At 37.1% G+C, this 22,231-nt stretch overlaps 2 protein-coding genes across 3 annotated transcripts in view; one reads left to right on the top strand and one right to left on the bottom strand.

Moving 5' to 3' along the window:
- Positions 1-2,498: 2,498 nt before the first annotated feature.
- Positions 2,499-20,613, bottom strand: ulk3 (unc-51 like kinase 3). 2 transcript variants are annotated; one of them, XM_024294971.2, is made up of 17 exons: positions 20,458-20,610; positions 19,827-20,041; positions 18,530-18,670; positions 17,759-17,879; positions 17,121-17,216; positions 16,456-16,599; positions 14,749-14,831; positions 13,766-13,921; positions 13,539-13,644; positions 13,391-13,431; positions 13,113-13,215; positions 12,099-12,163; positions 11,299-11,377; positions 9,760-9,800; positions 7,149-7,196; positions 7,010-7,073; positions 2,499-3,705 (listed from the first exon to the last, which is right to left on the bottom strand). In XM_024294971.2, the coding sequence occupies exons 2-17, from the start codon at positions 19,929-19,931 to the stop codon at positions 3,689-3,691; spliced, it is 1,410 nt and encodes a 469-aa protein (XP_024150739.1). In that variant the 5' UTR covers positions 19,932-20,041; positions 20,458-20,610; the 3' UTR covers positions 2,499-3,688. The 2 variants fall into 2 exon arrangements, with proteins under 2 accessions (XP_024150739.1, XP_024150738.1); XM_024294970.2 differs by lacking the exon at positions 2,499-3,705 and adding an exon at positions 6,034-6,846 and having other exon boundaries at positions 20,458-20,613.
- The window catches only part of tars3 (threonyl-tRNA synthetase 3), a 16,229-nt gene continuing 14,601 nt past the window's right edge, over positions 20,604-22,231 (top strand). The window contains exons 1-4 of the mRNA XM_024294969.2: positions 20,604-20,955; positions 21,139-21,225; positions 21,306-21,493; positions 21,586-21,709. Of these exons, the coding sequence (XP_024150737.1) occupies positions 20,641-20,955; positions 21,139-21,225; positions 21,306-21,493; positions 21,586-21,709 (714 nt within the window). The 5' untranslated portion in view covers positions 20,604-20,640. The remainder of the gene's footprint in view (positions 20,956-21,138; positions 21,226-21,305; positions 21,494-21,585; positions 21,710-22,231) is intronic.

The raw sequence follows: 22,231 nt of genomic DNA, 5'->3' as shown, positions 1-22,231 counted from the left end.
TTCTGTGGTTGCACCAAAAATGGAGACTAATCAAACCCACAATGCCTTAGATTGTGGTTCGAGAGAAAAACGGAGGGATGTTTTGGACGCTGGGTTAAGTTTTTCCATCTCAGAATGCTCCTTTTTTTTTGGCCACATTACACCGAGAACATTTACAACAGTTTTTTTAAAGAAATATATTCTGGCAGGACTCCCAGAATCAAGAAATGGAGAAATTGCAGAAGGCCACAAAGTTTGGCAGGCAGCAGCACACTCATGTCATGGTTGACGCACAGAAGCCGAGCCAGGATTTGGGTTCCGAGAACCAATTAGATGCAGATCCAGTCAGGGACGAGCCACCTGAAGGTTCCCCAGCACCCCGGCTTGGCACTCACAGACTGTGCTGCTCTTTGTTCTACTCAGTTCAACTGTAAGTATTCTACACCTGACATGCCAGGTGGATGTGAATGAATCAGACTGTGGGGCCAATATTTCATAAAAAAGTTTTAAAAATAATTTAAATGGAAAACTTTTGAGAATGTTCTCATCTTCAGAGCCATAAAAATTGGGTTTACCCTTTAGCAAAAAGTTGTATATTTGAAGTTTATTTTACTAAAGAACCACTCCAATGAAAATTGTGTTTCTGTTGTTTTTTTACACGTTCTTGTATGATTTTTTCTGATGATAGAGGACATAAAGAAAATTAAAGATTAAAACTGCACTCTTAAGGATTTATTCCTCTAATCTTCCTCATAGGATGAATGCAATTAGTATTCTATTTTATGTCTTTATTCAAATCGACGTGAATCAGGAGCAGACAAAAAAATGCTATTTGAAAAAGATAATAGTAGTTACATATAAATTACAACCAGTAAACCACAAGCTCCCTGCTCCTCTCCATTCTGATGCATCCAAATGCACACAAATAAATCCATGTACGTCTTCCTTTTCCTCCTAAAGAGATTTATACTCCTCATCTGGCAATTCATTCAATCCATATCAGTGCCGTTGTTTTTTTCCTCTAAGCTCAGTGCTTTTATTCATATTAAAAAGCTGGAAAGTTCTTTCATCGCTCCTCTCGGAAGGTCCGACTTCAACCATGGTCCACGCCAAAAACACGAGGAAACATTAGAGCTGGCATCCGCCTAAAAACTGTATGGCTGGATAGCTCCAATATTGCTCGCCATGTTAGCAGAGGCTGTAAGCTATGCAGTAGAGAGTGTAAAAAAAATGGATGATGGGAAATCAGGCTTATTCTTCTACAACACACAACTCAGAGGCAAAATTCAAATGAACCACTGCCGATCTGCAGAAACTATGTCCTTAGAAAAAAACACAGGTTTTTTTTATTTTGGGTAAAAATGATATAATCATAATAATAAGACCACTGGGAATGTGTTGAAGATAGAACAAAACATGTCTGGATGGGACTTTATGTATAATTACGCATAGCAAGTATTCTATAGAACATGTACATGTAGTAAACTTCTCACAAAAATTTGAAACATTATACATTTACAATTTTTGGATAGTATATAAAAAACGTATATAAAATACTATATAATAAACTTCAAGTATACTGGCTCACTTTTAGTATTCACTAAGTACGTGTGTAGTACACTTAAATAGACTTTTTGCTAAGGGTATCCTAAAAGTATAGATTACTTCTAACTACAAACAAAAACCAGATAAGAGGATTTCTAAACTACATAAAACTGTTTTTTAAGAGTAAAACAACAACGACAAAAAAATGATAAGAAGTGGACACAGTTTGCAACTTCATAAAAAAACAAACACAACCTTCTTCAGGAAGTTTGTTCAAACCATTGACTGTAGAATCCCTGGACATATCAACCCCTCCCCTTAGGTGTTCCAAATAGGAAGCACCTGTGGGTTCCAACACTCAATTTCTCCACAGAGCTAATGGTGATCAGCAAAAAACTTTCATTTTAGATGAAAAATATCGTATATTTTCCAGTTCGTGCTGACGTCAGCATGATATGAACCGCTCGTTTTTGTGGGTATGGGAGGGGCAGTTCTTGAGTGCGCAGATTTTTAGAGGATTACTCTTAAATGTATAAACTGATCAAAATACCGCTTTGGGGTTCTTTATAGTGAGGAACGGATAGTATAATGCACTTAAAACCTCAAAAAGTAGAATTTTCATGGTATGGTCCCTTTAAAGATGATTCTAAAAAGATTTTTACATTTAAAAATTCCCTTTTTTTCTAATTTCTCACAACATCCCATTATTTCAAGTGGAATCCCATCACCTTCTGGCTCTGTTGTAATTCTGGAGTTTTAAAAAGAAAGTCATGTTTGGAAACATTCTTATTCAACAAAAAAGGAAGACACTAAAAGAAGAGGTCTTCATCACAGCATTAAAAAGTATAAATAAAGTAAAGAGAGCATTTTCTTAATAAATTTAAAACATATAACAACCACCCTAACGCTTCTGTCATCCCCAGTTTATGTTGATGTACATAATCACAAATAAAGAAAACAAATTCTCAATTAAGTATTTTAAAATGTCGTAAACAGTTTATTTACACCAACAAATCATACATTTTAAATCTTTTTCACAGTTGTCCCTTTTATTTGATAATCAGCCGCACATCCAAGGAACTTCAGAGTCCTAAATATCTATAATAGTTTGAATATGTTAACACAAGGCAGACAATGGTGCACTTTTTGGATATTGCAATGAATATTATTTGTCATTAAATTAATGTGTCTAAACAGACAGTGCGTCACTTTCTATTTTATTCTTTTGTTTCAAGTATTTCCTGTGTTGCTTTAAGATTCCACACAACGATTCTCCCTCGTGAAATATTTACATCTTTGATATTCAGACAGTGTAGTCGTACAGCAGTACAGTACGGCAGTCAGCATGCCGAGAGCCTTCCAGTTTCATGAAGGCCTGCCTCTGAAGGCTTTGCATGAGTATTCCTCAAACGAAGAGCTGCTGCCAAACCTAAGAACATTTAAGACCAATGTAAATAAGGCAGAGGCCGCACCTCTCCGGTTTACCCTCACTGAGGCGGCGAGGTCTCCATCAGTGGAGAGAGCACGGCGAGCCTGCGGCTGACCCACAGCAAAGGCAGAGTAGGGAGGGGGGGCTCTACATCCAGGCTGAAATATTTGAAAGGCTTAAATATTCTTAACAGCTGTGACTTTCCTTCACATTACAGTACAGGTTTGTTTGCCGCCGTTCAGGTCTGAAAGTCGGGCTGGGATTTCCTCTGAATGCTGGACTAAAAACAAATGCAGCCGTCTCTTTTACCATGACAGTGGGGTATTGTCATCCAAGCTGTCCTGCATTTACATTTCAATGGGGAGGCGGGGGATCGAGGGAACTAGTCCCAAAGAAAAGTGCAGGGAACTTTCACATTAACCGTGGAGCTAATCCGAAAATCAAGAGCGACTTTAAGTGCCTTAACTTCAACATTTTTTTTTTAATGGAAAAACAACAAATCAAGGTTCCTCACCTGCCAGTTTTATCTGATAGAAAAACTGCCCAGCAACAGCCAAAGCAGTAGCCACATTTGGCTGGCAAGTGCAAAATCCCACCCAGACGGTGTACTCAGTTGGTCAGAACTCGGTGTGGTTTGAACCCGCAGAGACCTGATGAGGTGAAGGCTCTGTGTCCGTCCCAAACGCTGACCGACAGGCTGCAGGCTCTCCAGTCTTTTCCTGGAAGCTCCCCAACTCACTGCACACAGCAGGCTGACAAAACAGAAACGACCGGTGTTACGTTCTCTACATTTTACAGGACATAACATGGAACACTTAGTTTTTATTGCAGTTTATCTTGCAGCAACCGACAGAAAAATCCCACAAAATCTTTTGAGTCAATTTTTTTATTGATATGTAAAAGTATAACATGATGAAAACAAATTAATCTCTAGAGATCAAGCAATTTTCACTAGGGTTTGTTTTGGCAAGAGTCTGGCGATACATAACGTATCATAACACAGGTGTCACTATTCAATATAGACCAATACTGTAACAGAATAGGTCACAATTTTTTAAGAGCAAGACTTTGAAAAATTTTGTCCAAACACTAATACACCATCTACATGCACAATTAAGACCCACACCGTTGAAAATTGTGAGTTTTTAACATGTTTCTTACATTTATGTAACCTTTTCCTGATGATGGAAGACAAATATTATGAAAATTAAGTTTAAAACTCTGAGTACTTCTTTATACAAATCATTGTGAATAAAGAGCAGATAAAAAAATAGATTTTCGTTCAGTTAATAGAATGGGATTGTGATAGAGTTGTACATACATTTATCTCATATTTGCTTTGTATTATTTTAACCTCTTTTCTCTTTCTGCTCATTTGAGGTCGTGCTCAGCTGGTGTCTGGAAGGTTGCAGTCATCCTAGGCTGAAGGCTGTCTGGAGGCTGACACATTACAGATACTCAAAGATGCTGACGCAGACCTATTGCATTGAACTAAGACAATAATGATAGTAGAACCAGTTTGAGGCTGTTTTTCCTTCCACACCGTGAGAGCAGCAAATGTAAATAAAATAAGACCGCCCCTGAAAGGTTATAAATATGGAAACCCTGACCCAAGATCTTCAGAGCGGGTGGAGACTGGTTTGAACATTCTCTGTCTGTTCTCCTTGTGCAAGTAAAATCTGATTTAAGAACTGACCCCTCTCTTGTCTTCCTTTCAGAGAAATGTTTCAGGTTGTTTGAACCTAACAGATTGTTTTAAAATGAACCAATATAGACGATGAACTACAAATTATAGCATGAATCAAATTGTTGTTGAAATCACACCCTAATTTCAGTCTATACTTTTGTCATTTTTTTTTAACGTTTTATGTTGAATAACCTAAAATGACATTTGTAATCAGAAAGTGGCAGTTGTATTTTTACATGCTGCGCAGGGGTTTTAAGAAAAACTTCAAATTTTACAAGTGTGACAGGAGGGCAGCAGCTTAATTCTGACTGATAGGAGGGTCTCCAAGGTCCCCAAAGTTGTCTGATGATCGATCAGCTAACTTTAGATTGCCGTCCCACTGCCACTGTCAGATTGTTAGAAATTGTACAGAAGCAACTGACCACTGTGGGTCTTGCATATAAATGGGGAGATGGTGCTGATGAAGCACTAAACTCAGACTCTTCATTAAATGAAGACTCCTGCTGCGATTGGACCGATTGAACCTTCGTTATCTCAGGCACCAGGGCTTTTCCCTTGCATAGTTTTTGGAGGCATGTTGTCTCAAAGTTGTTAAATTGACAACATATTATGTATACTTTAAAAACTGAGTTGCAAATGACCAGTGGTGGAGAATGGCCTGCTTTTTTCATACCCCCAGGTGGCTGGTGGCCATCATATGGATGTCCGCCGTCGGGAGACATTTGCACACTGTGCAATGAGAGTTTCTGCCGGCGATCTGGCGACCACCACCCTGTGGTCGCCCCCCCCCCCACCGTCGCCCGATTTTGTAATGGCGTCAACCCCACCTGACCTACAGACACCTGATGGCCGCCATCTACATACATGACCACGTCAACGATTTTCAAAAAAATCAGGCATGTGCATGAAATCTTGAAGATTCTGCCGATGCCTCCGCATCACATGCTGTGTATATGACCACATACTGTAGCTAAAGCTTTTAAAAGTTGTAGTTTATGTTTCCTTTCTATAAGTTAAAAGAAATTCAACACAAAATCGAAGCAAAATTTTCACACTTCATGTTTTTACATCATAAACTTGATGGCTTTGCCTGTCATATGATGCTATCATGTAAAAGTTTGGTCAATGGTGATGCCACATCTGAAATATGCACAGATGCATGCAACAGAATGTGTCTGTAAAGTGGATTTAAAGCATTTTTTTTAATAAAACTAAAGTGAATTTTCCAGACTGGCTCACATCTCAAATAGCATGGCAAAAGGGTGGAATATGCTGCAGATTTAATTGATTTTATAACATTTTCTTTGGTTAATTCCACACTAACCATAATATGAAGTTATAGCTCTTCAGAAGTTCTCACATTTTTATTTATTATCACGGGACCCTCATTGGTGTTGACAAACAGTTTGATGGTCATTTGTGAGGTCATGTGACATTCTAGTGGTTTTATGGACCATAAAGAATAAGACTACACTGGTTTTAGTTGCTTGTTGATTATTAGAGGACAAATGTGAAACAACAATAAAATCCCACAGTAGTAGCTAAAATGAAATGCAGTTGTTTTATAAATTCTGACCTGAAATAAACAAATTGATCTTAAATGTATATGTACTTTTTGCAGATGTTTGTTTCTTGAATGTTTCTGTTCAAAGTCCTTCCTTCATGTAGAAAAAGTTCTTTTAGAGGCCTTGTGTCTGAGATGCCACACAAAGAAGTCCAAAAACATGTTTTTTATTGTGGATTCAGTGAGATGGTTCTCAGTACGTTGGTGTATTCCAGGGTCACCAGACAGGCTTAGGTGCTGCTGCCATCTAATCTAGCGCAGCTGCTGATGGATCAGCGCCAGCTGCTATGGCTGACTTTAGCTTGTGTTTCTTATTAAAACAGCAGCAGGATAAGAAGCTACATTCTTCATGAAAGCTGAGCAGCCTCTGGAGATTTTCATGCCCTTGCTCCATCCCCCTTTTTGAATTCATAATTCCCCAGAAATTTCCAGCGGGGAACAGGATATTGTCTGAGCTTTGGTTATCCAACATCAGTCCAATGGCTGAGCCGCCCCCAATAAATTCAGTCTTGTGTGTAGGCAGTGCGTTTGCATTTTCACTGAGTATTTTTATTAGAGGACCCAGAACAGCACGGAGCTGCTCGGAAACCGAATCGCGCCCTGCAGGGTGGCCGGCAGACCCCGAGGATGGCTGGTGTTTTACTAGAGAAAAACATTCAGTGAAAGGACATTTCATTCCAACTTTGGGCATCAGCTCAACCCCTGACCACCTTCCTCAACCAAACCTCTGTGTTGTTGCTTTTTGGATTAATATAAAACCTCAACACTGTTGAAGCCAAAGAAATTGTGCAAAAAAACAACTCACAGCCTCTGATAGAATCTGCAAAAGATTCTCGATCCAGAGAAACATCCTGCTGAGTCTCCTGCATCTGAAATACCAACATAAAAGTATTAAAGTAAATGTGTTCCACTATTTTTTTTTTACCATTTTCATCTTGCTTTACCTTAATATGCTTTTTAAGGTACTCTGCTCTCGCCATGAGGGTTTTTATCTGTTGACAAACACAAAGAATATTGTTAGATGAAAATAACAGTTTGGTTCAACAGTTGGTGCGTTTTAGGTTTAAGCATTTTGCCATCAGGCCCAGAGCGGTTTAATCTAAGATGAATGCTTTAACAGGTGTCCACTTCCATTTGTCAAAATCTGCCTGTGTGATAACAGCTTATGTATCAGAAACATGTATGCAGTCCTTTATAAAGAGGGATTTTTGCTGAGATAATCACTTTTTCTGCTGACTACACAAAGTTTTTAAATACACGTCAATACCTGCAAGTGCCCCTACTTAATCTCAGTGCAACCTCAACCCAGATGTTACAGGTTCTGTATATGAGAACTGGACTGAGTGACACAGGACAATAAATTATACTCTTTAATTGTTTAAGACAATAGATTTCTAAATGACAGTGCAAAGCACACGGGAATATTGATAAGTTTCCAGGACAGGGGATGAGATATGCTTGGGTTTTATGTTCTGTGAGTGTGGATACTCAGCCACTGATTCAAAGAAGCCCGAATGATGAGTTATGACTTCAAATGGAGAAAGTGCAGCTCCTGAGAGATGTGAACACCAGCCATGGCTGCGTGTGTCGGCTGTTTTGGGCTCTCACATCCACACATGCTTTCAATTTAGCCCCCGATCCTGATGCTGCTTCAGATTATTACAGCCACGTCTGAATTTACTTAAGACAAGCACCAATAAAACTTCAAACAGGGAGGTCTAGGAGGCCCAATACTTGCCATGCAGCCTTCTTGGAGGTTTGTCGGTGAAATACCGTTGTATGTTATTAACTCATTTGCTAAATAAACATGGCATATGGGAAAAAGACACTGAGACATTAATGACAACCATATGACTATCAATTTACAGCTGACAAACAGCGGGCAGACATTTTATCAGTTACATCAGCACAACAAGACACAACAGAGAGCATTTGTTTTGTTCCAAAATGCTTTTGTTTGTTGGCTACCTCTTGAATATAGTCCCTTCCTTCCTTCTAACTCAGTTTTAGTAGGCAGGAACAGGTGAACATTAGCTTCCTCTTTGGTTTGAGATTTATGAAGCACATTATTTTAAGCAAAATTGATAAAATAAATAAATAAATAAATAAATAAGATGTGGATACCCCCCCCAAAAAAACAATGAATCAATTTGATTTCAATCCTGAATTTAACATTTTAATTCACTTGTGATTTGAGTAGTGCTGTCAATCGATTGAAAACATTTATCAGATTGATCACACTTTTGGGTTATGATTAATCACGTTTTACTAGGTAAATTTTATACGACAATATGCAGCTTTGAACAAAAATAGCCCAGAGAGAAAATGTTTTCCTTCATTTTTATTGTCTGAAATATATAAAGTATTAACTCAGAAGTGTAAGTTGTGTGCACAAAACACAACAGTAAGATTAACAGAAGTGTAACGTTTAGGTCAGCAGGATTACATCAAGAAAACAAACATGCTGATATACAGCCATAAGAAACAAACATTGCATTTCTCCATTTCAAATGACCTGGGTGAATACTCTGAACTGGTGCTTTATTTAACCTATTGTGACTATCAGCAAATATATTGCTTTATTTGCCCCTGCTGTCAAGATCCGACTCAGCAATATGTTGCTGTGTTACTGTGACAACGGGTTGCATTACAAATCAAATAGTCCACCTTTTGTGAAAAATAGTATCTAAACCTAAAAAATAACAAGAATGATCAAAAATGTATTTAACATTTATATATTTTGTAAGTGACTACATAGTAAGCGGTATAATGCCCGACAAAGTAAGCATTTTTTAGAAATTAACGCACGCCATGGAAGTCTGAACTGGTGGAAGATTAGTTAATAAATATTAACGCTTTTTAAAAAATGGATCAAGTGCAATTAACACGTTAATGTTGACAGCCCTAACTTTGAGACAATTCAATTAAATGCCCATTTATTTTTCAATTCTTAAACTATAATTCTTCAATATCTATATACAATAATTACTTCAAAGCAGTTATTTACATGAACATAATACAAAATACGTCACTACAAAATTTAATCCCGTAATTGTTAAAAAGTTCGACCTGATTTAACCTCCAATACCCCGTCAATCGCAGCACGTTTTGGACATGGGGCCCGAAAACTGGCGTTGCAAGGCGTTAACGTGGAAGCCCAAAAAGTCAATTTACGTGCATTTAGACGTGGCGTAAACATAGTCTAAGATACTGCCGCTGCCCTCTGCGGGCTTTCACAGACCTGAACAACCCAAAAACCATTTGCACCTGTACAGAATGAACATTTCATGACTAGATAAAAATACAAAATTGTTAACAACAGGCCATTAATAATAATAATAATTTTAAATTATCTGTGGGGGCGGATATGTTTCAATAAACTATCAATGTTAGATCAGCTGAAACGATATAATTTGACAAGAAATTTTGAAGAGTTTCTGTAGTGAAATAATTTGAAAACATAATGTAGGCAACCATATACGTATGTGTAGAAGTGGATGTTACTAGATATGAGCGATGATCAGCTCACAGACTGTCGTCTAGTCACCCACTCACCTCACTGTGCAGCAGCTCTTTCCTCCGGCCCTGCGGCTCCGCTGATGCACCACAACAGAGAAAGAAAACACAAGAATGATGAACTGGAGAAGTCCAGCGCTTCATCAACATTTAAAATGAGGCCAAAGACGTTGCTTGCGTATACACTCGGGGGTTGAAAAGTGGAAACGGTTGTAATGTAAGCATTGTTTTCACAGTCGGCCTGTCTGGAGAGTGACAGAGGGAGGAAAAAAAAGAGGAGGAGGAGGAGGGCTCTGTGGTGGGGAGGCTCACTGGGAAACTTTGCAACAAAAGCTTTGGGCTAAACAAAGACCCAATGTTTTCTCCCAACAATCCCTGTGGTCGTATCTGAACAGCAGAAACTCCACGAGGACCCTCAATCTGTTCTTTATACTAATAAAGCTTTAAATGCTGTGCCCACTCTCCTCAGCTAGTGCAAGGAGCGAGACAACCAACACTCATGTCCATTAGAGAAGTAATCGTTTTTATTTGTCTCCTGTGTTTAAAAACAAACACAAAGTTTGGTGTCTGGATTGGAAGCAGATGCCGGGACTCCGATACCACACACGGGGTTGCTGGCACCGGGTCTCATCCCAGCTCAAAGCCACATCTGGATCCTGCTAGCCCACCTCTTCCATTAGGCTGATCTTCCCCATGAGCTCATGGACCCGGTCTAATGGACGCCAGGCCTCAGTCTTCTCTGTTATTCATCTATCCATCTCCTCACCCACCCCTCCTTCACCAGCTCCTCTCCTTCACTGCTTAAGTACCCTTTTGTTTATATCCATCTCTCTCAAGGACTCACTGTCACGGTGAGTCGTTCTCCGTTTCACTTGTTAAAATGATCTCACATTTCTCTTTGTTTTGACTGCGATGTCTTTTTAACTCTATCAGAGGATCTGGTCTACTGAAACAACGTTTTTAAAATAATTTGTAATCCTGCCATTCCTCCAGTTGTCTAAAATTTACTCCTGCAGAGTCATGATACAGAAAGTGTGTATAAGATAAAAAACAAAAACAAAAAAAAAACAGAAAATCTCTTAATTATGACACCTTTTCATTGGATGTGTTTGTTTTATTCATAATTTGTGGGCGTACAGATATAAAAAGAATAAACTCAAAGCTTTTTTGTTTTAGTCCAAGCTCTATTCTTTGTTCAGAAAGTGGCTGATTAAATTAGTGTAAATGTTGTGGTTAGAAACGTTGATAATAGTAACTGCAGCACAAAAGAAAGTTTAAAGTCTTTATGGAACATTAAAGTAGACTTTGACTGAAAAACAGGGTGTATTCAGAAAGGAAAAGTTTATTGCTCCGGACAGTCTGGTTAAGTTGGACCGGATCGAGTCCTGAACCTTGCGTTCAGACCGGTGTCTACCAGAGATTTCTGTTTTGAACTAAACGACGTGATTAAAAATCTTCTCAGTCATTGGCCAGGAAATATGTACTCCAAAGGATTGAAGCTCAGACACCTTCTTGGTCACAAAAAATTATTTATATGATTAAAATGCAGTTACAGAAAGAAATGTTTGCATATTATACCTGCAAGCGCCAACAGAAGCTCTCCTAAGCATTGCTGGTACATGTCCAGAGCCTCACAATCATCTGATCGGCTCTCCTCCTAAAAAAGAATATCAAAAGCTTGTTAGCATCAGCTAAATCCACAAAATCGCTCAATGGTGGTTCCTCGTCATTTCGTAAGTCACCTTTTGGTGTTTCAGAAATTTTTTATGATGTTATTTTGCATTCAGTTTTTTTATTTTTTTAACAGCAGATTCTGCGTCCTGATTGGCTGAAGAGCATTTTTAATCAATCCCCCAGAATAGCTGGAGAAAGTGGCCGGGGAGAGGGAAATCTGGGCAACTTTGCTTAGACTGCTGCCCCCACGACCCGGTTCTGGATAAGCAGAAGAAGATGAATGGATGGACTTAGATTTGTTCTTATTCAATAAAACTTGTTTTTCTACATAGATTTAAACTTTAAGAGTTTAAACAAGAGAAAAACGTGTTAAAATGTTCATGTCTGTCTGAGAAGTGTATAAAATGTGAAGTGAGGAGTTTTACAGTCAAAAAATGTCTATAATAATAGAGAGAAAAATAAAGACAAATACTTTATTTTTATAACGCAACTCCTGGATAAATGAGGGAACACTGTATCAAGGTCAGTGTTTATCCAACAAGTTTGTTACCAATATATTTTCTTTTTTGATTCAAGTTTAGTCTCAGGGAAATTGGTGATGATGTATTGATAGGTAAACAAAAGTTTCTATGTCAAGTTTGAACTAAAATAACAACGGTAACAATCATTTAAGTTGTTGTTTTCCAGCTGTGAACATGTCTAACCTTAGCGATGGCTGTGGACGCCAAATTCAAAGCAGCGACGACTCGTGGTTGGTCCTGAGACATTTCTGCAGAAGTAAATAAAAAAAAAAAACATGATGTTTAGATAGATAGATACTCATATTTGTCAGATGTGCAACAAAATGTAAAGTACTCTTAGCTCAGTGCATCATTCATTAAAAAACAAAAAATATTACAGCGAGTTAAGTTGCAACTAATTTGTAACTAATGGATAGAAACTGCAAAATTTTGGTCATTAAAAACAAGAACTAATTATAAGACAACTACAAGGTGCATCCGTCATTAAAATCAAGAATTGAAATAAAAAAAGTGTTATACTTGTTTAAACAAGCACAATAATAACTACGTAGCCATGAGGGGGGCCAAGCTGGAGACTAACTATGCCGGTCCAAAGCCCAGATAAATACAGAGAGTTGTGTCAGGAAGGGATCAAACGTAAAATCTTTGTCAAATCAAATTTGCGAATCAGACCTATAGAAAGCTAATTTGATGTGGCGACCCCTGAAGGAAAAAGCCAAAAGGAAAACCACAATACAGCACAAGACCACAATACAACAAGTTTTCAAAAACAGTTTGAATTTAAAGTTTAGTCCTTATACTGTCACAAATTCCCCAGCAGAACATTTCAGCAAACAATTAGCTGTGATGATTTTGGAGTATTTTGAACATCTCTAGGTGCGGTCCTGATGGTTTTTGGAACTGGTGATACCTCTGATGGAATTCAATTGGAAGAATTTAGGGGTCAAATCAACGTCTTAATCACTGATTTGTGTTTTCTGAGCAGTTTTTGGAAGGTAGTAAAATAAAAAAAAAAATTGTTAATAGAAAAAAAGTGTTTTGGTTTTAAAATTAATGTGGCACCAAAGAAGAAACTGATGACAAAAAAAGTGAAGTCTTACTAAAAGAAAAACACAATAAACTGGTATAAAGAAGTAAATATCAAAGTAGATTAGGAAAGGCTGGTGTCACGCATGTCAGCAGTCCCTCTCTCTTTACCTCGGAGAACATCTCTGGCACTTCGGGCCTCTTCGACGCTTCGTTTGTTGTCTGAAGCGAGCAGAGCTTTGAGCTCCTCAGCTCTGGAAACGTACTGCTTGACCTGTGGAAAGCCCTCACAGTCAGTTATGACAGCAGCAGCAGCACACTACAAATGTTCTCCATGCATAGTGGAAACTGTCCATGAAAGAGTTTCACTCCAGCTGAGTACCAGTGAAAATGACAAGAAAAGATCAGTTGATGAAAGAAGCAACAAAAAGCATTAATTCCAGGCGTACCTTCTGCCTGAGGGCTTCTTTACGTTGTCGGTCTGTTTCATCTAAAGGAAAAGAGACATTTCAGTTTTACATTAAGTTCTGGCAGTTTATTATGCTGGATGAAAGAAAGAAAGCATAGACAGAATACAAGAAGAGTTTCTGCTCTTACAGTAGATGGCGGGGACAAAGTGCTCAAGGGAACTACAGTAAAGAGACAGTGCGGAGGACCTCTCTCCATCCTGGTCTTTCTGAACAGCCTGCACCACCAGCTCTTTCTGAAAAAGTAGAAATATCCAGTATGTATTCACATCAGCACACATGTGCACTAAAACACAAACACATGTGCCGCCAGTCTCTCCAAACTGAATCATTTTTTATAAACGTTTATCTCCTTACTGCCTTCTCTATGCTGTCTGCACTTGGCATGTGCTCCATATCCACAAAAGGGTGGGTGAAGAACTCTGCAAATGTGATCCGGGCATCTGGATTTCGCTCCAAAAGCCGCAACAGAAGATCCCTGCAGTCCTTGGATACCTTGGCCCCGGGAGGTAGCTGATACAAAAAACACAACCTCATTACGCTGAAACCGATCTGCGGGGCACTTCAACGGCAAAGAGGACGGCACATTGTCGCTGCAGACCCCGCAGTCTTGCGTTACTGCCTTCTGTGAGAAGATGACCTTTAAATGTGTGCTAATGCTGCCAATGAAGTCTGAGTCTTAAAGCCTGAGACAGGAGTTCAACTGTTTTAAAGTGGGCCATTATCTAAAGTACAAGTAGACTGGATAGCAACCGTGTTATCCTGTGAATTTGGTAAGCAGCGGGAAATACAGTAGGACACAATTTATAATCAGACTTAAAAAAAAAAAAAAGTTAAAAATTGTGCATAAAACAACAAATATTTTATTAAACCTTTGAGTGACTAGCAGGCTTTAATTTCCACAAAAAATGAAACTAGTTTAAAACACTTGAAAATAAATTTGGGCTATTATAATTAAAAAACAGCTCTTATTTTGGCTAATCTTCTAAAAATATGTTAAAAAAAACATTAGTAAGATGCCTCTCACTGTTAGTTCTTCAAGGGTGGAACAAAAAGCCACCTAGTGGTTTATTTGAAAACATCACAAAAGAAAAAGCAAATGTGTTTTAGTGGTTGGAGGAAAATGTTACAATAAGTTTTTTTCTTTTCCTGAATAATCTCTTTTTGGAGATGATATAGTGAGAGTAAAAATGTTTTAAGAATCTATGTAATGTTAACAAACTGCAGTTGTAACAAATCTTTTAGCCTTTTCTAGCTGCATATCATTCATGTTTGATAAAAAAAAAAAAAATGTAATAAATAAAAAAAAACATTTAATTTCCATTTACTGAACATGTCACCTCAATAGGCTGGTCACTCCGGATCTTCTCTTCTAATTCGGCAAAAGACTTTGATGCAAATGGAGCTCGTCCAAACAGAGCCTCTGTCAAGACACAAAACAACTTGTTTTCCAAAATCAATTAAATAATCAATTAGTTTTAGCAAAATCAAAGATTACTGCTCTTATAATTTACTTTTGTTAAATAAAATATCGTTATCACACTTCCAAATGTATCAGGGGTCTAACTTTATTAATCTAAACACCAGGCAGCAACATGTTCTAAATGACAGCAATGGAAAAAAGAGACGTTGAGAAATTTAAAGGAACGATAAACTACTCCATGGGGAATTATTTTGTTAAGACAAAAAGTTGCAACGTTTTGAGATAGTATTCTAAAATTAGACTTTTAATAAATAACCCTCCAAATAGCATATGGAATCATAAACTGCTTTTTTTTCCATTGAAAAAACAAATTAGTTTCATTATTTTAAGAAGAAAATCCTACCATCCTGTCAGAACATCTGTAAATCCCCTCATTGTCTTTCAAATGTCACATCTTAGCTTCAAACATGAACAGCCCTGGCTTCAGGTCAAATTCATAAATGTCTGTTTATTGTGTTGACTTATACAAATAAGTCTTTTTATTTCTATCTGAGATACAAATTCAGTTTCTAGTCATTGCTGTGAATTCCTTAATAAATATTTTGATCTTTTTTAAATTTTAGTGCAGGTGGAATAATTTACTAGAACAATTAAAGGTTTTTATTCAAGTGAGGTTCCTTTGAAAAAGTGATTTTTAATCACTTGGTTAAATAAAGGTAAATTAAAAAAAGTAAAAAAAAAAAGTGACAACTCATTAGCAGCAAATGCTAAAAAGAGCTTGTCTAATATTTCTAGAATTAATTTAATATTTAGGTTTATTAGAATAGAATAGAATAGAATAGAATAGAATACAATAGAATAGAATAGAATAGAATAGAATAGAATAGAATAGAATAGAATACAATAGAATAGAATAGAATAGAAGCGTTTTGATCCCACAAAAGGTTCAATTTACCTTTTTGCTACAGCTCTATTTAAAAAAGCAGATATGTATAATAAAAAACACTAAAATGACACTTAAAAAGTGAATTACAACAATAATTATTGTCCTAAGTCTACTTGTAAATTTAACAAGTTTTTAATTAAATAAAAGTTAACTTTTAATAATAAATATTTGTATTATTATTATTGAAAAAAATAATTTCCACTGATCTCGTCTGGATGGAATTTTATAGAAATACAATAAAACGGAACTATTATGAATGTAAAGTGTAATTAAAAGACATTTTTGGTCTTTAATTTTGCACATTCTGACTCAAAGAACTCCAGTTTATTGTTGCCCTTTTTAAACTACAGTGAGCTACTTCCACATTACTGTGTTGTTAACTCAAAAACGAGCCTTCTACCTTCTTGGCATTATTTGATTAATGATACAATTGTGTTAGACCCTCCTCAGCCTGCAGGTCCACTTGACTGATTAGAGTTCCAACGTTGAAAAAGCAGAAATGTCAAGGAGTTATTAATCTCCATTAAAGGGGAGTTACACTTCGCAGCACAAGACAATTTACAGCAGGCAGAACAACACAAAACCCACTTCATTTCATCACATGCTGAGTACGAACAGTAATTTGAAGCGGAGCATAAATCATGTTTGGGGGAATAGGATGAGAATGCCGCCGCTCACCGTAAAGAATGACTCCCACGGACCAGAGATCCACTCGGGAGTCGTACTGCCGGCGACACACCATCTCAGGAGCCATGTACAGAGGAGAGCCTCTGAGGACGCTCTTCTCATCCCACGGTGACATGTACTGGGCAAAACCAAAATCTGAAGGCAAAGGCAAATGTTAACAACATTTCCTCACTCAGAACAAAATGCTGCAAAAACTCCTAGAGACCAAAACAAAAGTAACTGACAAGTTTATATGACTAAGTGCTGAATGAAGCTGCATAGCTATATACAGTTGAACACCTTTAGAACAGATGTTAGCACAAACTGAACAAGGAAATTCAAAATGAATTTATTGTCAAATGTGCAACATATTTTAACATGTGAAATTGTTGTTCTCTCAGAGTTTGGTGCAAATGTGCAAAAGAATAAATAATAAAAAGACGCAAGCATAAAAATAGGTATAAGTACAAATATTTAGGTAATGTATATACTAATGAAAACGAATTGGTAATGGCTGTTGATAAAAGAGGCTGTGCAAATAGAGCAGTTAGTAAAACAGCAAAGACAAAACCAATAAAGAGAGGAAAACTCCCAGTTTTCGATGCCTCATTTCTCTTCGTGGTCTTCGTTTGTTTTGTGCTTTATCTGACGTCTTGACAGAGTTGGGATGAGCTTACCTGCTAGTTTAAGGACACAGCCGCTCAGTAAAATATTTTGAGGCTTCAAATCCAAATGTGAGATGTTTCTCTCATGGAGAAACTGGAGGGCACAAGCTATGAACACACACAAAAACACAACACAAACAGTTGAGATTTGCACATATTTTCATGAAAAATCTTTCTCATTGTCGGCTCTTCAACTATGTACAGGATTTGCATTAACTGTAAGTAATCAAACATATCCAAATGCTTGACTGACTCTTCTGGTGGTTTCTCAAAATATTTTATAAATTTGACTGTATTAGCCTCGATAATGAATGAAAAACACGCTAAATATAAATCGATATCTGAGGTAATGTGATAAATAACAGCTTTTTATGCAGAAATTGTATTGATCTGTGAAAATATGACTGACTCCTTAGTTTGAATTGTGGGGATGTCAGAAAATTCTCAGTTTAAAAGTGTTTTTTAGTTTAGTGAATAGAAAGATGATAATAATATCGTAAGAAAAAAAAGAACATAATATGCTAGAAATTTGTTATTTTTAACAGGGAGTAAAACCACAAAGGTTTCATACGTCTTATCAAAGAGGAGATTAATCTTCACTCTATTTTAGCTACATTTGCTAATTCGTCCTCCCAGGATGAAGGACCCACCAATCTGCTGCAGAAACCGCCTGGCCACACTCTCAGGTAAAATCCTGCGGCTGCGAATGAAGCGGGAGAGATCTCCTCCAGAGCACCATTCCAGGATCAGGTAAATGTTGTCAGCGTCCCACTGAAAAAAAAACAAGCTAAAGTTTTCTAGTTTTCAACAGTTGGTTTGAAGAGGAACTGGCTGATGGAGATCAGTTTGACAAAATGATGATGAAAGTTTGGAGTTTTGAGAAAATTAAGATGCGCACAAAAACAATGTCTAAAAGAAGCCTAATACTTTGGAGTATAATCTGAGTTTAAATTATTTTCAAGATGCAGACAAGTCTCTGAGAAGCAAAGTTCTGACCTTCCATTAATTATTAAGCATTTGGAGCCTTTTAGGTACAAAAAAGAAAAAAAAAAATTCAAAATTTTAAAGATTTGGTCTCTTTCCTTCATTGGCATATACTGGTACATAGAGTCAATAGTGAAAATCCACTTATAATGATATTTATTAACTGTGCACACATACATAATATATTGCTTTGTATAAAGGAAAAATAAACTGTTTTAATATTTATTCAAATTAGTTTTAGCAGTTTGTATGCCAGGAAGCATTTCTTCAATAAAATATGGATAAATATACAAGTTTAACTGTGCAATCTGCGTGTACTGCCCTGTCAGATAGTTACCATTTATTTTTTTCTGATTTAAAATAAAATGTATTTACAGAATATTTTTATTCAAATGGTAAACATTGAAAAACAAGAAGAAATAAAGTAGTAAAGTTACCTGAAAGTCCTTCAGCTGGACAATGTGAGGGTGACGTACAGTTTTCAGGATTTCAATTTCTGTGAGGAGGTTTTCTGTTGAGGCCTTATTTAGAGTCTTCTTCCCAACCACCTTCACTGCCACAACCTCCCGACTGTTCCCCTACAACGACACCATCATGGAAGCCATCAAGGCTGGAACAGGAAGTCGGAGCTGACCTAAATACTGGATTCTGAACACTGTCTTCAAACTTCACCCTTTTTTTTACTGTAGCTTCTATTGTAATTTGGTTAGCTGCCTAAATGTAATCAAGTTGTTTTCTTGTTCAAAAACACTTAATATTAGAGTAAATATTTAAATATCAAACAGAAGTTTGTTATACAGTGAAGCTCTGAGTGTTAAAAGGCGTTCCAGAAAAAGTTAAACATTTAAGACATAATTAATAAACTTAATTAGATGCTATATTTAGTAAAGTACACACTGCTTTCTTTTTTTAAGACAACACCAATTAGGGTCTTTGGTCAAAGAACACTTTTTGAATATTGGTTATGTTAAACAGTGTTAATGGTATTTTACGATGAATACAGTTATTTTTGAATAATAGTTTTATATATTATATTTTAGATTAGTAAAGTATAACTTGAAAAAATACTTTTAACTAAAAGTTCCGTATTAAAATCATTACTGGCATAAAAGATTATAGTGATTCATATGTATATGAAGCGAAATAACACAAAAGGGGGTGGATTTTACAAGTTTGTTTATTTCCACTGCCTTTCAAGCAACAAATCAAACTTTACTTGACTTTAATTGATTATTATTTTTAATGGACCTAATGTGATGTGTGTCTACTGTATATATTGCTTCAAAAATGCCAAGTTATGATTATAAGTAAATAATGCTTTTTTTCGTATTTATATAAATAAAGTCAAATCTATCAAAGAAAAACTAGCTTAATAAGCCTTTTACTATGAAACAATATGCTCAAAACTAACATCAATAGATCACAATGAAGCAACTTAGAATTAGTCAAAAATATCAGTAGCTAATCCAAGACTGTCTTTAATCAACATGTAAAGGCAGATTACTTCTATGCTTTATTATATTACTTTAAGAAAACCTGAATAGTACTAGGAAGTTAAACTATGAGGAAGTTCATCTACTGATTTTAAGGTTTTGATATACATCGCTTCCTGGCAGATTGAGCAGAAACAAAGGTCATTTTCTCTATCAGAGTTAATACACTAAAATAGTTTCAAGTAATCAAACATTTAATTCAACTTGTAGAAAATGTCTCTTTTCAACAATATTTACTTACTTTCCTGTAGGCTTTGTAGACTGTAGCATATGTGCCACTGCCCAGCCTCTCTGTGAGGATGAAGTCCGCCAGCTTTGGGGGGGCAAAACCTGATGTTGAAGCCATGCTGACACAGCAGCATTTGAATGACCAAACCAGATAGTTGTGCTGCTTTGAAAGGTGAGAGGCTCAGAGCTGCAACCTTTCATGGGAGAGTCAAAGGTGTGGGAGGCTCCCTAGCAGTCACACATAAAACATCACACTAGTATTGTATACTCCCTTACATTTTTTATAAGATATTGAGATAATACTCAGTAATTATTAATTAGAGGTTACAATGTAGTTGCCTTACTGTCAATAAATTATTATCACACATATGTAAACAAGAATATATATTACTATATCCCGAAAACACATTTACAATTAAAACACGCTAATAGTTAACTTTCTAATATACACTGATAGTAAAATAACCGTTTTTACGTGAAATGTGGCGAATTTAAAGAGTGCTAGCTAACCAAGTTTTAGCTAGCTAGCTGCTATTCTGTGAGTTTGGAAGCAAATTCCGCTTTTTCTGTCACTCTAACTCTAACCCAGAAATACGTGCGCCATTTTCATGTACAAGTCAAAAAGAAAAAATGCAAACACTTACTCTTTCAGCTAATTCGAGAGCACATGAAATCAATGTTTACATCGCCATTGACAGACAGATGTGAGTAGATGACGTCAGCATTGATATAAAGTTTTCTACTGCCCCCTAGTGACAGCTTGTTAACACTGCACCCTAAATTGCTCAAAGCTTGACCGGAAGTTAGCAGCTAGCGGTCTTTTAAAGATGGCTGAATGGCTAGCAACACGTTTGGCCGCACAGGAGGAGCAAATTCGACTCCTTATCAAGGAGGTGTCTAGTCTCCAGGACGGACTCAGCAACGGGCTCGACGCCGCCGGCATCACGGCCGTAACACCGGAGCTGGAGATCCTGCAGGCGGAGAATGAGAAGCTCAAGTACCGGCTGCTGCACCTCCGGCGAGGTCTGCAGGCGGAGCTGAAGCTGGAGGAGGAGGCGGAGGCGCCGCGTAAGAAACGGCAAGGGGCTAAGGAGGCCACAGCCCCCGAGAGGAACGCCAACAAACACCAGCAGATAAACGGGGTAGGAGTTGACACAATAAAAGACATTTTTAGTCATTTAAATAGCATAGGCCCGCCACCATGGTCAACCAAAACAGTTTCCAAAAATAGAAGCCATATTGTGTTACTACTTTAATATTAAGACAGCTAATAATTTGACATTTCTAAATAGCTACAAAATTAGTTTGTTCATATGTTTAAACAGGTGAAACCCTCAAACCCAAAAACAAATGACAAAAACAAGAAGGAGAAGAAACAAGATAAGGAGCAATCTGAAGGAGGCGCAAAGGAGGTAAATGCTTTTGATAAAAAATAATAATAATAAATCTGACATATCCTTGATTTCCATTTCTATTATTTTTCCTGGTGAAGCTGACCCCCTGGCCTGGATACATCTCTGAGCGCCTTTCCCTCTACGAGAGTCTAAAGAAGGAAAGTGACGCTCTGCTGGCCAAAAGATCCCAGAACAGCAAAGCCATCACAGTGGAGCTGCCAGACGGGCAAAAGGTGGCGGCTAAATCCTGGGTCACCACACCTTATCAGGTGGCCAGTGAGATCAGGTGAGCTTGTCTTTTGTGATGCTCGTAGAAATCTCCTGGATGTTGCTGAACGCAGCGTTTCTGAGGCAACTGTGATGCTTGTCATCTTTCAGCCAGGGCCTGGCTGACAATGCAGTGATTTCTCGGGTGAATGGAGAGCTTTGGGATCTGGACAGACCTCTCGAGCGGGACTGCTCTCTTGAGATTTTACGCTTTGACAATGAAGACGCTCAAGCTGTGAGTATAAAGATGCTTTGCTATATTATATTACTATTAGATCCATTTAATGTGAGCAGTTCTGACCTTTGAAATGGCATTTTCTTCTTATTTTCTTTTGCACAATTTTGCCTTTAAACCCAAATATTCAGGACATGAAATGGACAAATTAATGAAAAACTATTATCTAAATAAAACAAATAACCTGTTGTTACCAAATAACTCCTATACAAACATTAAATCCTTTTAGAACTAGCAATTTTACTTTCCTATAATATTTCAAGATCTTAAAAAAATGTGATGCCAATTTTTCAAATGTAATCAAAAGTTTCTGGGATTTTGATTAAACTTTTGTAAAATCTCACGAATATAACCTTAATAGAGCAATTTTCTAAAATTACTTTATCACTTAACTTATAGCTGAAATGGTTGTAAAATGAAAAAAAATAATCAAAAGTGGAGCTAGATAATGTAGATCTAAAATATAATAATTGTTTCTTGGGTTCAAACAACCTGAAACAACTCGAATGATTGTTTTGACTC

Source organism: Oryzias melastigma, linkage group LG3, assembly GCF_002922805.2.
Source record: "Oryzias melastigma strain HK-1 linkage group LG3, ASM292280v2, whole genome shotgun sequence".
Lineage (NCBI taxonomy): Eukaryota > Metazoa > Chordata > Actinopteri > Beloniformes > Adrianichthyidae > Oryzias > Oryzias melastigma.
Note: the sequence above shows the minus strand (reverse complement) of the source record. Positions and strands in the feature narration are given on the sequence as shown.

What these genes read in the sequence shown, in the direction of transcription:
- ulk3 (XM_024294970.2), bottom strand. Translation starts at nt 19,931, where the DNA reads ATGGCTTCAACATCAGGTTTTGCCCCCCCAAAGCTGGCGGACTTCATC. An exon ending in GCTTCTGTTGGCGCTTGCAG is followed by an intron (nt 9,801 to 11,298) that starts GTATAATATGCA and finishes GTGGTGCATCAG; the next exon opens with CGGAGCCGCAGGGCCGGAGG. An exon ending in TGCAGATTCTATCAGAGGCT is followed by an intron (nt 6,847 to 7,009) that starts GTGAGTTGTTTT and finishes GTTTTTCTCTAG; the next exon opens with TAAAACACCAGCCATCCTCG.